General features: G+C 39.7%; 1 protein-coding gene across 1 annotated transcript; it reads left to right on the plus strand.

Moving 5' to 3' along the window:
* Nucleotides 1–723: 723 nt before the first annotated feature.
* On the plus strand, nucleotides 724–14445 carry si:ch211-112f3.4 (EF-hand and coiled-coil domain-containing protein 1). Its single transcript, XM_053227073.1, has 7 exons — nucleotides 724–1579; nucleotides 2378–2930; nucleotides 6966–7081; nucleotides 7379–7514; nucleotides 8796–8943; nucleotides 10849–10918; nucleotides 11470–14445. The coding sequence occupies exons 1-7, from the start codon at nucleotides 1012–1014 to the stop codon at nucleotides 11616–11618; spliced, it is 1740 nt and encodes a 579-aa protein (XP_053083048.1). The 5' UTR covers nucleotides 724–1011; the 3' UTR covers nucleotides 11619–14445.
* Nucleotides 14446–14570: the final 125 nt, after the last annotated feature.

Genomic DNA, 14570 nt, shown 5'->3' on the forward strand with positions numbered 1-14570 from the left:
AATGATAAACAGTTAAATGTGTCTTTATTTAACAAAGAAAAATGTATAATCACTGATATGATGGATTTTTCTGTGGTTATTTAACATTTATGGAAGGAGTCTCCAGTGTCAGTGGGTTGTACCAAACGGGACATTTTCTTCACGATAACCTGAGAGTCTGTGTTTTTTTTTTCACTTATTAACTACAACTGAGAGAAAAAAAAAGAGAGGCTGTTGAAGGAAAGACTCTTTATAGCTGCTGAAATAGGAACTAACTGTTTCTCAGACTTTCCACACATTAATGTAAATGTAACTATAATAGGATAAAAAGTAATATACTTAAATAATAAATTATTATAATCATTGACATACTGCTGTGGTAAAAGAGGAATAAAACTTCCAGATGTGCTCTTATAGGAAAATGATCAACTCTGGGGTGGTGACATCACTACACTTTGTGTAAAGATGCACCACTCCATCCTGTTGTTGATTATTTTCCTGTAAGTGCACATGTTTGGAATGTTGAAATAATATTGTTTATATACAGTATATAAGATGATTTTTTTAAACTGAAAGAATATTACACTATAAATAAAATAGAAGAGAATGCATTCTACAGAACTTCCACATGATATTATCTCTAGACCAAAAAACTTTTCCTGCGCAGAGTTTTCCAAATCAGCCAATCTGGCAACCCCCGGTCTGATCGTGCTGATTGCTGTGCCTGCAGGCGCCACTGTTTTGATCGCGGTTCAAGAGTGGAACCTGTGCGCAGAAGTGACTGGGCGAGGCTCAGAGCGTGTACAAGTCCAGAGCTCCATCTCATCTGTCGGTCCTGCGGGCGGAGGCGGAATCTGGGGCTTCTTTAAGCGCGCGCATTGAATCCTCATTTCTTTTCCCATCCAAGGCTCCTGGGTTTATTAGTAACTCATTACGCCTTCGTCTGATGCTTTCCATTTCATCCATCAAGAGCTGCGGTGTCACTCATTTCTCAGCAACCTGCGCGTGATTTTATAACGTTAAGCACCGCAAATGTCTCGAGCGTGTGCGGCACCGCAGCCGATTCGCGCCGCGCGCAAAACCGAGTGGCTCCGCTGCGCCCTCGCGCACCACTTCTGCCGTGAGTCCGGGGTCGAGAACGAGATCGTGGTGCTGGCCACCGGCATCGACCAGTACCTGCAGGAGGTCTTCCACCACCTCGCCTACGCCAGCAGCAGCAGCAGCAGCAGCGACCTGGTGTCCGCACAGGATTTCCGGCTGCTCTGCTCGGTTCTCGGTGTGAGCGCGGAGGAGGATGAGGACAGAGCGCGCGAGGACCGGGACGTGTGCTCCGCGCTTCCCCCCGCGCTCACCTTCAGGGAGTTTCACTCGCGCCTCTGCGGTTTCTTCACCATCCGAGCGCGAGACGCACCGACATCCGCGCGCCTTCCGGTCACCGAGGAAACGGAGCACGTGGAGCGCGAGATCAGGCTCCGGTGGCCGCGCGTGCGGCGGAGAAAGTGCGTCAGCTTCGACTTGAGTCGGGACAGTGCTGCGAACAGGACATCACGCGACAGGACGGAAAACCTGAAAGTTTGCGCACCAGAATCCACGCAAGCAGGTAAAGGACCAAGGCGCAGGAATATTCATCCAGTGTCCTGAATTTATTTTTATTTTGTTATTGCTCTTTTGTGGTGTGACTCTTTTATGTGAATGAAAATTAATGAATTATGACCAAATAAAACCACATGCACTACATGATTAAAGCTTCAGTAAGCGCTTTTTCCTGGTCGGGGTCGTGGTGGATCTGGAGTCTCTCCCAGGAACACTGCGTGCGAGGCAGGAATACATCCTACACACACATTCACACACTTGCAGTCTAGAGTAGGCAGTGCACCTTTTTGCACAGCTTTGGGAGGTGAAGGAAACCGGAGAACCCGGAGGAAACCCACACAGACACGCGGAGATGATGTGAAACTCCAGGCAGATGATAACGCCAGCTCAGGATCGAACCAGGGATCCTGGAGCTGTGAGGCAGCAACACTACACACAGTACCACCATGCAATATTTTAAAATGTTTTTAAATTCTAAACCCAGTGAATGATCTTTAGTGTATATGATGCATCACTGCTTCCTGTTTTCTTATTTGCTAGTCAGTAACTCAGTCTGCTTGGTTGCTTTTCTTCATTTTCTATTTAACTTCCCTGGGCATCTCGCTGTCACACAAAATGAAAGTTGAAAGCGAAAGTATTGGTGCTGTAGGGCGGAAGGTTTCTTGTCACAGCAGCATCAATCTAATGTAGCTAACCTGGTGAACAAACTCCATTCGGTCCATGGGCCACTTTTCCAATTTATAAGCAGAAAGGGTGGAAACGGTGCAAATTTTTGATGCATGAACGTTTGCTCCATTAACTGCAGGACAGCACAGTCAGCAGAGATCATGGCAGGAGCAGGTGGAGATGGAGAATGCCAGTCTGAGAGAGCTTGTGGAAGACCTGCGCTCGGCTCTCCAGAGCAGCGACGCTCGCTGCATGGCTCTCGAGGTGGCTCTGAGGAGGGAGCGTCTGTACTCACCTGGCAAAAGCTCTCCACAAATCACTGAAAGGCAAACCTGCTTTGCTGGCAGCGAGCCCAAACTGAGGCAAACCAAACAAACCAGGCTCACGAAGGACCTGCTCCGAGAGCTAGAGCTGATCCGTGCTTCACGTGACGGCCAGCTGGAGGAGGCGATGAGGTTCAACCAGAGGCTGGAGGAGGAGCTTATGTCGGCGTATGGCGAGGTCAGCAGGCTGGAGGAAACAGTGGCGAGGCTGAGAAGAGAGAGCGCTGAGATCAAGAGGAGGGCGGAGGAGGCGAGAGCGGCTCTCGCTGCAGGCCTGGCGAGGGTCAGAGACATGCAGGACCAGGCGCAGCAGGTCACGCCACTGCAGGAGAAAGTCCAAAACCTCGAGGCAGAACTGGAGACATTCAGGTAGCTATAATCTGAGACTCTGCCTTTCTGGTATTTGATAACAATTAGAACAAATCCAGTGAACCAACAGTATGTCAGTGGAAGATAAGAAAAACAAATAAATGAATAATACAGTACGAAGTAAAATAACTGGTGACTTTCCAGTGTCAGCATGTACTCTGCCAGAACTTCTTTTGGGTAAAGCTTGCTAATCACAGTCTCTTTGACTCAGAGCAACCTAGCAAGTAAGAACCACATTTTGATGTACCAAGGCCCTAGTTGAAGTTACCTCCAAATTCAGAGTCAGGAAGGTCTCTAAAACATTATGTAAAGAATAAAACTCGCTGTATCACGCTGTTGAGCAGAGCTGTGTGATGAAGCGGAGTTACTGCTACCACCCTGGAGTTACCGATCTTACCATGTCCTGAACTGTTTTATTCCACTTATACCACAGCAATTTGCCAAATTACAATTTGTATTTATTAAAGAACATTGCTTCATATTTTTTATCCATTTAATGTTGTGGATCATCCATAAAACAAGTTAGTTCCTGTTATCACTTATATTATAGCAGCTATAAATTTCATTCTTCACCAGGCTCTAGATTTTTCTCTCTCTCTCGTAGTAAATAAGATAAAAAAATATATATATGACACTTGTCATATTACTGAGACTTCTCTGTCTAGAAAATGTCATAAAACTTAAATTTACAGCTTTATGTCTGAGTGTTACAAAGCACTGGCACTGGAGACTCCTTCTAGAAGGTCCTTCAAGGACAGTGATGTTAGAGGTGTGTCCATGTTTAGCCGAGCACGAGAAAGACGTCAGAATGACTCGACAGTGATCACAGTGTGGTTTTGTTTTATGAATTGAATCACTAAGGTACTGACCGGCTTTAACATGTGATTTGGACTATTTTTTTATCAAAGCAGTAAGCCTGTAATGTTGCCTGTAATTGAACAACTGTTATATAATCTTGTGATTAGATTCTCGAGTTAAAACAGCAAGTAAGTCTATCGTGGCTTAGTTGTCTGAATCTGACATGGAACATATTGTAGAATCCTACAATTTCCTAGGATTTCTGATTGATGTGAATTCTTATAACTTAAGTTGTAACACATAGCATAGTTTTATGGAGAGGTGCCAGAACTTTTGTCTTATTCTCAAAATCATTGATAGGTTGGAACGTGTCGGAAGAAACAACCCAAATTCTCTCCATTTGTGTCATTGTGTTTAGTTCAACTTGACTAGCGTAGCAGGTTATTCGTTATATTCGTAAATAGATGGCTGTCAATCAAACATGCTCATCAAAATATTAGGCCACGCCCACCTCCGATTGTTCAGTGAATTATTGAGCAGCGATTGATTATGTCTTTTTTTTTTTTTCTTTTCAAAATTTTATGAATGTTTACTATTACACACTTGGTTATTATAGAAACGTTATCTTTATACTTTATTCCTTGTGGCAAACCAGTGTGTTCACACACACACTTCCTTTCATTATACACCACCAGGGTAGTATTGTGACAAAAACCCCAGGAATTTCTGACATTGCTTCATTTTTGAAAATACACCATCAAAGTTCCTCCTGTTATTACCATAATCACAGACTTTTCTTTTACAAAGAATCTCAGTTTTCACTAATGGGCACAGGAGAGCTCTCACTTCTCGTGCATGTTTAGAAGATTTGACTCTGGTGGATATTAATTTGAGCCCTGAGGATAAGGAGGATCGGAGATGACTCATATGATGGGCGTGGTCTGGGAGCGGAAGTAAAACGATGAGCACGTTCATAGGGATGCGAAACTTTTAGGGATGCTCGCTTTTTCTTAGAAACGGCTTGTGCTTCATCACAATCACAACACAGGTCAGGTTAGTTTCCTGTTATAGCCCATTAGTCATTATCCTTTAAGTATGTCTAAAGCAGACAGTCACTGCAGCGTGTCATTACAGCGCTTTAGTGTATCCTGTGCTAGCGCCAGTTTTGCTCTCGAGTCTGGCAGTGAATCAACTGCACACAAATCCCATCAAACTTCAAAGCTGTGTGGTTTAGTCTCCTCCCTCTTCAGTCTAGAGCTCATTCTCGTTCTGTTTGAAACACCAAAACAGCCAGAGGGGACGATGGCACTGACTTCAGTTCAGGATAATATATCTTGACATCTTACACGTATGCAGAGGATAAAATATCCAGGACTACAGTGTGACACTGAGGCTCTGTACGGAGAAGTGGTTCGGAAACTGCACTAGTAAAATGGGCTGCTGAATTAAGTAAGGAATAAAACAACTGGGGGTGTGATGTTATAGGAAAATAATCAGTGACAGGGTGGTGTGATTAAGCAGAGTTACTGTTACCACCCTGAAGTTACTCTTTTCCGATAACAGCACATCCTGAAGTGCTTTATTACTCTGATACAACAGCAACAACACATCATACTTTTTATGCATTTATACTTACATTTAACATTGTAGAAAGTCTATTAAAAAAAAAGCTAGCTCCTGTTATCACGTATCTATTTCTCTCTCTCTTAATAACACAACAAAATAAAAAATAATGACAAAATAATGCAACTGGTGTTGCAAAGCTCTCTGTACTGAAGCCTTTCCCACTCACACTGGAGACTCCTTCCATAAATGTTCTTAGAAACGTTCTTCTGTACAAGTCCCTATGAATGAGCTGTTACTATAGAAACGGTAACGTATTAGAAATGAACGCAATAATATAAACCTGTGATTTGCAGCTGCACTACTGTTACATAAAATTAATCAACACCTTCTGACCAATCAGAATCCAGAATTAAAAATATGCAATTTTGAATTACCTCAAAGCCGTCGGATTAAGGTTGAAAAGTATGATGTTGAAAGAAATTCCAGTTCTTATGAAGTGATCAGATACATATTTGATATCTTTTTAAACTTCACGTTTCTCGTGAGTACTGGTCCACCCATACACATGTGGTGTGATTAATTTAAATCATCAGAGTAGCTCAGTGATGGTGTAATGCTCATTCCTTTCCTAAACAGACAAGTTTCAGCCTGCAGGTTAGCTTACTGTCTACACTGGCAACACACACCGCTGTATCTACACTCACACACACGCCTGCTGTTAAATATATTGCCTAATATATGCAACTCTGGAGCATAGTGCTTAAAGCAAAAAATCCACCCTGAACCATGTGCATGTTAATCTTTATAATAAACATGAACTTCAAGAGAATCCAACATTTTAGTTTGTAATAAAATGATGAGTTTTCAGTTTAAACATCTTTCTACATCTTGCTCTATTTTCACTTGGGTTAATGGTTTCCTACATTACCCATAATGCCATTCCACCCGCTGAATGCGGAGCAGTGAGATTTAGCCCTAACTTCATTGATGCAGCGGCGCTTTAGCCCTGTTCTGTCCAGCTGTCTCACCTCCTCATCTGCACATTCTACTCAAACAGGTCAACTTTCAAAGCTTTCAAAACATCTCGTAGATCGCTAACTAGCCAAGTGAAGTCTCTGCCGTAACTCAGTGCAACTGCGTCGTGTAACTGTATTGCATTCTGGGACTTTGAGTCTAATGTTTACTTCTGCTTCTACACTGGATTTCTCATTAATGTGATGTTGAAAAGTGAAACCTGATCATTATCACTTATGTGCGGGACTGTTGTACTCTACTGTAACTGCGCTAGCAAAAACATTGTCGCCCTGTGACATCAGTGCAGCACAACCGCTAACATCTCACAAACATAACAAAAATACAGCACCAACCAAAAGAATTAGCACCAGAATCACTAACCACATCATAACCATTTCAATATAAACATATTTAATGTGTTTCAGGGTGGAGTGTTCCTTTAATACTAAATGTGGATGTACACAAAACAAGTGAAACCCTACAGTATGTGCTTGGCTAAAGAATCTTAAAAAAAGTCACTGTGTATTACATATCTTACAGTCGCCTGAAAATGGAAATTAACATGTAAAAAGTTACTGGTCTACCTGAAAAGGAAACTTTTAGTTGCTGGAACATTTCCTCCATTTCTTATTTTACACACATTTGATTTGGTCGCAGATCTCGGTGCACCTGCAGGGCTGAACATGAGAGAGGACCCGGACCTCCAGTTGAGTCTGTGGAGCCCACAGCACGTGTGATTCCCACAGGCCGAGACGAGACGCTCATCAGAGGAGGTGAGAAAGATTCAAATTCACAAACTTTTTTTTCTGTATTTTGAAGGTTTAACTTTTCCCCTGTTGTTCTTTGTTAAATAATTTTTTGGAATGTTTTTATATTTTTGTTTGTGGCACTAATGTTTCGTTGGTACTTTGTTGGTATTAGCAAATGAGTCGTCAAATGTTGAGGTGGAAAACACACCTGTACTCCTTTGCCTATGATTAATTTTTTTTATTGAAATACACTTATGTAATAATATAATATAATTATATTATAATGAAAGAACTTTTGACTTACTCGTGTCTTTATGGCAGAGGAAGCCTTGCAGAGGGCAGTGGAGGGCCGGGCAGCCTCAGATGAGGAGGAGGAGGTGAGGGTGAAGGAGGAAGGCCAGTGCTGTCTGCTGGAGGTGAAGCGACTTATTAACAAACTTCACAACTGTGCAAAGGGGTGAGGAGTTGAACACAAAACACACACACGCACGCACTATTCCTCCATTCCATTATTTTTTTTTGTTAGAATTGGCAGCTTAAAGCTGCAGTAAGCATTTTTTTTTAAAGAACAAGTCAGCTAAATGTTAGATAGCTCTCACTGAACAAGATGATTCAAGACAAAAAAAAGTCTATGTGACAGTCAGTTCTGTAATGAGCAGCTGAAAACTTCATTAAACCTGTCTGCAAACGAGAACAGGCTATACCAGAATAGGAAATAAATTGCTAGCTTAACAAAATAAAGTAAGAAAACATCAGCTGATATTAAACTAAAAGTGCTGGTTCAACTGTTCCCAACAAAAGCATAAGAAAATAAATGTTAGCTTTTTTATATAGTGCAACAAAAATTGATGTTATCGGCGATTTTATATACTAGTAACATCTGAATAGCTACACAAGCTAGTTATATAAGCTAACTGTGAGAACAGAATAGTTTGTTCTAATAATATTGCACATAGATTTATTCATAATGAAGGCGTGATGATGAGCTTCTACTCTTTTTCTTAACATTGCTATGGAAAACAGGGAAACAGAGTGGGTGGTCTCCTTAGCAAGGACTGCTAAAATTGCTTACAGCCCCTTTAAGGGTTGGTATTAGTGCTTTTGATGGCAGGGCTTATGTTCAGTATTCAAATTTTTCAAGTTTTAATTAGTTGGGGCTTGAGTGATCACATCAATAGACTCTAGATTTCAGGCACTGAGATGTTGTGTAATTTCTTTTCTTTTAAAGGCAGATTAAGCTGTTTATAAATCTATATAGGAGCTTTAGTATTTTATGAATATGTTTGATTTTGAAATGTTATATTTCCGCTGGGTTTTACTCAGTCTGCTATACATCTATGCTGAAGTAATTTATTCTATTAGTAAGCAAGCTATCAAATTAGCAGAACTGCTCTTTAGCACACCATATAAGGGCAAATCCACTCTGAAACTTTGTCTTTCATGGCAAATAAATACTATATGTTTCAAAAAAGATAACATTTGCTACTTGGTTTTATGTAGCTGAACTTGTAGCTAGCTTGTTAGCACACTGATAACGCTATTCACGCCATTCCAATGAAACTGACACTGCAGGTTGCCAAGAAAATGACTTTAACTCCATTTTATTCTCAGTGGCTAGGTTAAATGTGTAGCAAGCAGTACCAAGGCAGTAACAAGGGAATGATGATGCAGTGCTGAACACACTACTGGAACGCAGGGAGTGAAGTTTTTCTCCTACATGTGTGTGTGTGTTTGCTAGATGTCAGAAGATGGCGTTGTGGCATCTGCTCCTGTCACAGAACTCGACAGGACATTATAGCAATCAGATCGGCTGCACCGGACCACCGGAGACAAAGACGAGGGGACGAAGGCACCCCATGCTTCTGGATGAGAAGAAAACAGATAAAGTAAGAACATAGCTGAAACAGAGTATGAGGTGTTTGAGTAAAATTTTGTAACTATCCTTCCTGATCTGCAACGTAGCATTTAGGCTATTATTAGGGGTCCGAGCACCGTAGGAGCAAAACCTACTTTTGTGAGCTAGTCCTTGAATTTTTTGGTGTATCTTCTTAAAACTGGGGTCAGGATAGTCTGTAGAGTCTAACCTTCAATAACTATTGAAAACATGTTGATATTTTTAAACAATGTGGCTGCTACATGCTGATCAATTTTTGTGGGGTCGAGTTTATTTACTTAAACAGCTGGTCATCCATTGAGGCGGGGTTAAGTTCAAATAGCTATTTCTCCAGAACGGTAAATCCAATCGAGCAGAAATTTGGTGTACTGCATCATTAGGCCAATCTGTAATTGGATTTCTAACGATGACTGTATTACAAAAACAAAGCCACCATCAGCCTACCTTTCAAAAGGTATGTCCCAGGGTTAGCACTGAGCCACTGTCATTACACTTGATTACTACAGTATTTATCTATGTGTCTGTCTTCTCTTTATAGTTCTGTGTAATTTGGCAAGAACTGGCTAAAGGTGGCGCTATAGGTGAATAGTGCTTGGACCCCGCAGATTGCTGTTGTGGCTATATTTCAATTAAAAATTTTACCTCACACACAGACACCATGCTCTCACAATTATTACAAAAAAAATTCTCTTATATTTACTGTTTGTATCCTGCAAATACTCACACAATACCATCACGTTCATTAGGCTCAGCTCTAACTGTAACATGAAATACTTGCACATACCCTTCAAAAGTTCCCACATGCTCAAGAGTAATGAGTAATTAGACTAAATTTTCAGAAATATCAACATTTTCCTCAGATGGATTGACAAATTACTGAGAATTGAGTTAAAATTAAATTGTAATGGACCAATAGTGTAGTGAATGTATTTTATGTTCATGGAGTCAGATTTGTATACGATTTCTCTACGATTAAATCATTTTAAAAAGGTTTTTAGGACTTTGTAATAACTATTCTCATTTTTTAGCAGAATAAAGGCTGGTTATATTAATAATAGCTCTATACCTCCATCTAGCTGTCAAAACCTTTCACTGCACTGCATCCTCCTCCATGGTGATGAACTTGTTCAAATTCGTAACAGCGTTTAAAAAAAAGAAAAAGAAAACATTTGATTTACCTTTGAAAACACATACTATAAACTAAAACTATAAAAATAATAATAAATGTCACTTGTCATTTACACTTCAGCATTCCTTACACTTCAGTATTCCTTACACTTCAGCATTCCGTACACTTCGGTATTCCGTACACTTCGGTATTCCTTACACTTCAGTATTCCGTACACTTCAGCATTCTGTACACTTCGGTATTCCTTACACTTCAGTATTCCGTACACTTCAGCATTCTGTACACTTCGGTATTCCTTACACTTCAGTATTCCTTACACTTCAGTATTCCGTACACTTCAGCATTCTGTACACTTCGGTAATCCTTACACTTCAGTATTCCTTACACTTCAGTATTCCGTACACTTCAGCATTCCGTACACTTCAGCATTCTGTACACTTCAGTCTTCCTTACACTTCAGTATTCCGTACACATCGGCATTCTGTACACATCGGCATTCTGAACACTTCAGCATTCTGTACACTTCAGCATTCCGTACACTTCAGTCTTCCTTACACTTCAGTATTCCATACACATTGGCATTCTGTACACTTCAGCATTCTCTACACTACAGTATTCCTTACACTTCAGTATTCTGTACAGTTCAACATTCCGTACACTTCAGTATTCCTTACACTTCAGTATTCTGTTCAAATCAAGTTGTGAGATCAGTTTTTGTCAATAATAAGAAAACCTCTTGAGACATAATCTTTTTGTTTGTCCTGCCAGAGAATCTCGCGGAGAACCCTGGGTAAAATCCTGCTGAACACGCTAGATCTGTGCAACACAAAAGGCCAAGGTAGGCAACAGAGTGGTTTAAAAATCACTTAATGATTGTCATTTAATTATTATTTAATTTATCATTAAAATGTAGTTCCTTTAGTTTTATTATCATATAAATTAAAGAAGATTATTTTGTATTCTATATATGGAATTCCCAGAATTCAACTTTATGTGTTTGAAAATAATCTTGGTACTGAGGCAAAATCAGAAGTGATGGTCTGGGTCAGTAAGACATTTATTTCTCACCTGAGTGCAAACGTTTGCATCCCCTGTGGCCTGTGGGTTAAAGAAGGGAAGATGTAGATCTACTTTACAATTCATCAGCAAAGTAATCCAAAAATTTCAAACTGAAATGTGGCAATAATCCAAATGATTATTTTATTATTATTATTATTGTATTATTGTTCTGATTATTGTAACATTGTAAATGAAGTAAATAATAAAAAAAAAAAACCCTAAAGAAGGACAACTATTTTTTGGTGAGGGTGTACAGACTTTTGCACTAAACTATAAATAGTGAACAGAACATGAAGTGCATAACTAACCTAATGTCTGTCTTTGCTACAGAATCGATTCCCATCTTCCAGGTCGTGGACGCTCTTTGTCAGCAGCTGGTCTCCAGCGAGCTGGTGTGTGTGGAGGGAGACGTTACAACGTGGCGAGGTGTGAATCTGCATCACCAAAACACCACAAACTCCCTCCTCATCTCCTGCTGAGAGACTCGTCTACTTCATCCAGGGAAGTGGTGTGAACGAGTGAAGGCTTTGGGATGTTGATCAGAAGCTCAAGTCCCAGAGTCTTTGAGGAAGATACTTAAATCCTTAGAGTGTGACTTGCTTTGGATAAAAGCATCAGCCAAATGAGTGAATGTAAATGTAAATCTGTGTGTATAATCTGTATCTAATCAGTTTCTCGGAATTATATGTAAGATTAAAAGAACCTCATCCTAGAAGAAAAAACATATTGTCTCACTATCTAATGAAAACATAGTGGTTGCCATTAAAATATTTTCCCATCAGGATCTAATCGTTTTTCCAGGATTCAGTTACAGATCCATATCCGTGTATTATGGTAACGCCTTACTCACAAATGACCACTGATCCATGCCGGAAAAAGAAAAACAAATATCGGAATACTCTTAATTGGAATTGCCGTAAACATCTTCCCATCAGGATCTAATTATTTTCATGGTTTCCAAAACGTTTTTATTCCGTTGCATGTGCATGATGTCGAGTGTGTATTACGTAATTAAAGGAGTGATTTTCTTAATTGCACGGCAGATTGCGTTGCCGCGTCACAGCTCCAGGATCCCAGGTTCAAACACAGGGAATCTCAGACTCTCCCTGTGTCCATGTTGGTTTCATAAGGATTCTCTGCTTTCATCCGAACATCCAAAAACATACCAGTAGGTGGACTGGTGAACTTTGAATGTGTGTGAGCCATCAATAGATATACATCGCATCTAGGGTGTGTTGTCACCTCGTGCCTGGTGTGTTCCTGGAATAAACTCCAGGATACTGAAGATGAGTGCTTTCAGCTCATTAAAACAATCACCATTAGAGACCATTGGTTTACTAGAGGATGCATTTGGATTCCATTAGAAAACCATCAGACATATCTAGAATGTGTCACAACTGTTAAGGTTTCCATTACGTAATCCAAACTGACTTAATGGTTTCCATCAGATTCGTATAAATTTCTAGTTACTATTAAATACCACTAGAACCCAATTCAGTGCACGATTCCATCAGAATAAAATCAAATCAGCCATCAGGAACCATTAAGAATGATACACATTCCATTAAATTACCATTCCAGACCATTAGGAACCACTACAACTCCCTGCTTTCAGTATGACGTCACTAAAGTTAATCCTCAAGCCTGGTATGCAGTATATCATGCTTTACAGGTTACTCTAAGTCACAGAATGGAATGTGTGCTTAAAATGTTTCAGATCTGAGCCTCTTGCTACGATGTCAAGCACGGTGGGAAATCTCCATACAGAACATTTTATATTCTTAGGTCTGAAGATTGTCTTTTGTGTTAAAAAGCAATTTCTAGAGGTAGATAAAATAAAATTACATTTATTACACTTTTCTTTTGATAATTTGCACTTATTCTTTAAGAGTGTCATTTTTATTTGTTTGGTTTAGAGAAGTCTTATGAGACTGATGTTCATTTTATACAATCATTTATTTTAAAAGGTGCCAATAATTCTGGAGTCGAGTGTATGTTCTGCCCTTGTTTAGCACACTGGCGAGGGACGTTTCGACACATCTGTGTGAGAACAATGAAGGTCAGTCATTTTCCCAGAGCCTGCCTCTGTCTCTCTCATAAGAGTGTTTTGTTCATGACCCCACAGGACACTCGGGTCCAAACGTCTCCACGTTCCTCCACATATCTATTTATTACACATCTCAGTCTTAACCGTTCCCTAAGCTGTGTTTCGAGTCTGTCCGTTACGTCTGTGCATCAGTTTTTATTTCTGATGATTCTTCTCTCCCTCTATAGAGCTATGTGACATTTATGATAAAATGATATTCATGATGAAGTGCCTGCAAAACAGTAGCAAGCACCCATGTCCTTAAGTGTTCTTAATTTAAATAGTCTACCTTTATACGTACTACATTGTCTTGCTTTTGAATTGGCATGGTTGTAGATTTTAGGCTACAAACATTATAAAGCAGCAGATATTTCAAGGTGTAAGATCAGTCCTAACCCATTAGGGAGTTAGTTTAAAAGTATGTTGGTTTGGACTCTTTTTTCTTTTTACTTCAATCTCCCTGGTATTTTATTCTTCATGCCTTTTTCTTCTCTTTCTGAATAAACACTCAAATCCTTTTATCCCATTCTCCAGATCTGTGAAAGGTCAACATTTTTCGTGTTGGGTCATGTAAGAGATGTTATTCCCATTGACTCCGAACAAGCAAATGGAGTAAGATTTTGAGCGGTTTGAGCTTTTTCATCTTCAGTAAGAGATTTATCCTGGTCAGGGTCACGGTGGATCCCAGGAACACCACGCGTGAGGTGGGAAAGCACCCTGGATGAGATGCCAGTTCATCGCAGTGCATCGTGCACACACATTATCATAAATTTCATGCCTTAAATAAAACTTAACTAAGTGAACGTGTGCTGAAAGTTATAAGTCCTTAGACACCTTAATGAGGCTCGTTCAAATAAATTATCTCCCAGGTCCTTGATTTTTTTAATTACAGTGATGGAAATCACAAACAAAAGTTATTATATTTATTATTGTGTTCTTATAATTATTCATTTATTTGACTTGTCACTTGAATTCATTGAGTTTAATTTAAACTTTAATAAATCAAAAACAAATGGCTCTAATAAAGAGATGAAATAATGTTGTGCACATGAACAATTAACAAATCATTTTTATGAAATAAATCTGTACACCATGGAACTTATTTTACAATGAACTGCAAAGTTTGAGAAGCCCTGCTCTAGATCATGTCACCGCTGATGTAAACTTTTAAGTTTACTAATTTTAAAAAACTGCTTAGTCCATGTTGTAATGGGTTTTTGATCGAAAAACACCATTGGATAAATTGTCAGTTTCACAAAAACGAAGGAGGGGGGTGCAAACTTTTTGGTTAACAGTTTGCATCCACTTAAAACACAAACAAGCTTTCAGTGAGGTTCTGAAACAT

Source organism: Pangasianodon hypophthalmus, chromosome 20 (genome assembly GCF_027358585.1).
Source record: "Pangasianodon hypophthalmus isolate fPanHyp1 chromosome 20, fPanHyp1.pri, whole genome shotgun sequence".
Lineage (NCBI taxonomy): Eukaryota > Metazoa > Chordata > Actinopteri > Siluriformes > Pangasiidae > Pangasianodon > Pangasianodon hypophthalmus.

Excerpts from the sequence above, each read along its gene's own strand:
- si:ch211-112f3.4 (XM_053227073.1), top strand. The coding sequence starts at position 1,012 with ATGTCTCGAGCGTGTGCGGCACCGCAGCCGATTCGCGCCGCGCGCAAA. Across the intron at positions 2,931-6,965 it reads GCAGAACTGGAGACATTCAG|ATCTCGGTGCACCTGCAGGG; the intron begins GTAGCTATAATC and ends ATTTGGTCGCAG. Across the intron at positions 7,515-8,795 it reads CTTCACAACTGTGCAAAGGG|ATGTCAGAAGATGGCGTTGT; the intron begins GTGAGGAGTTGA and ends TGTGTTTGCTAG.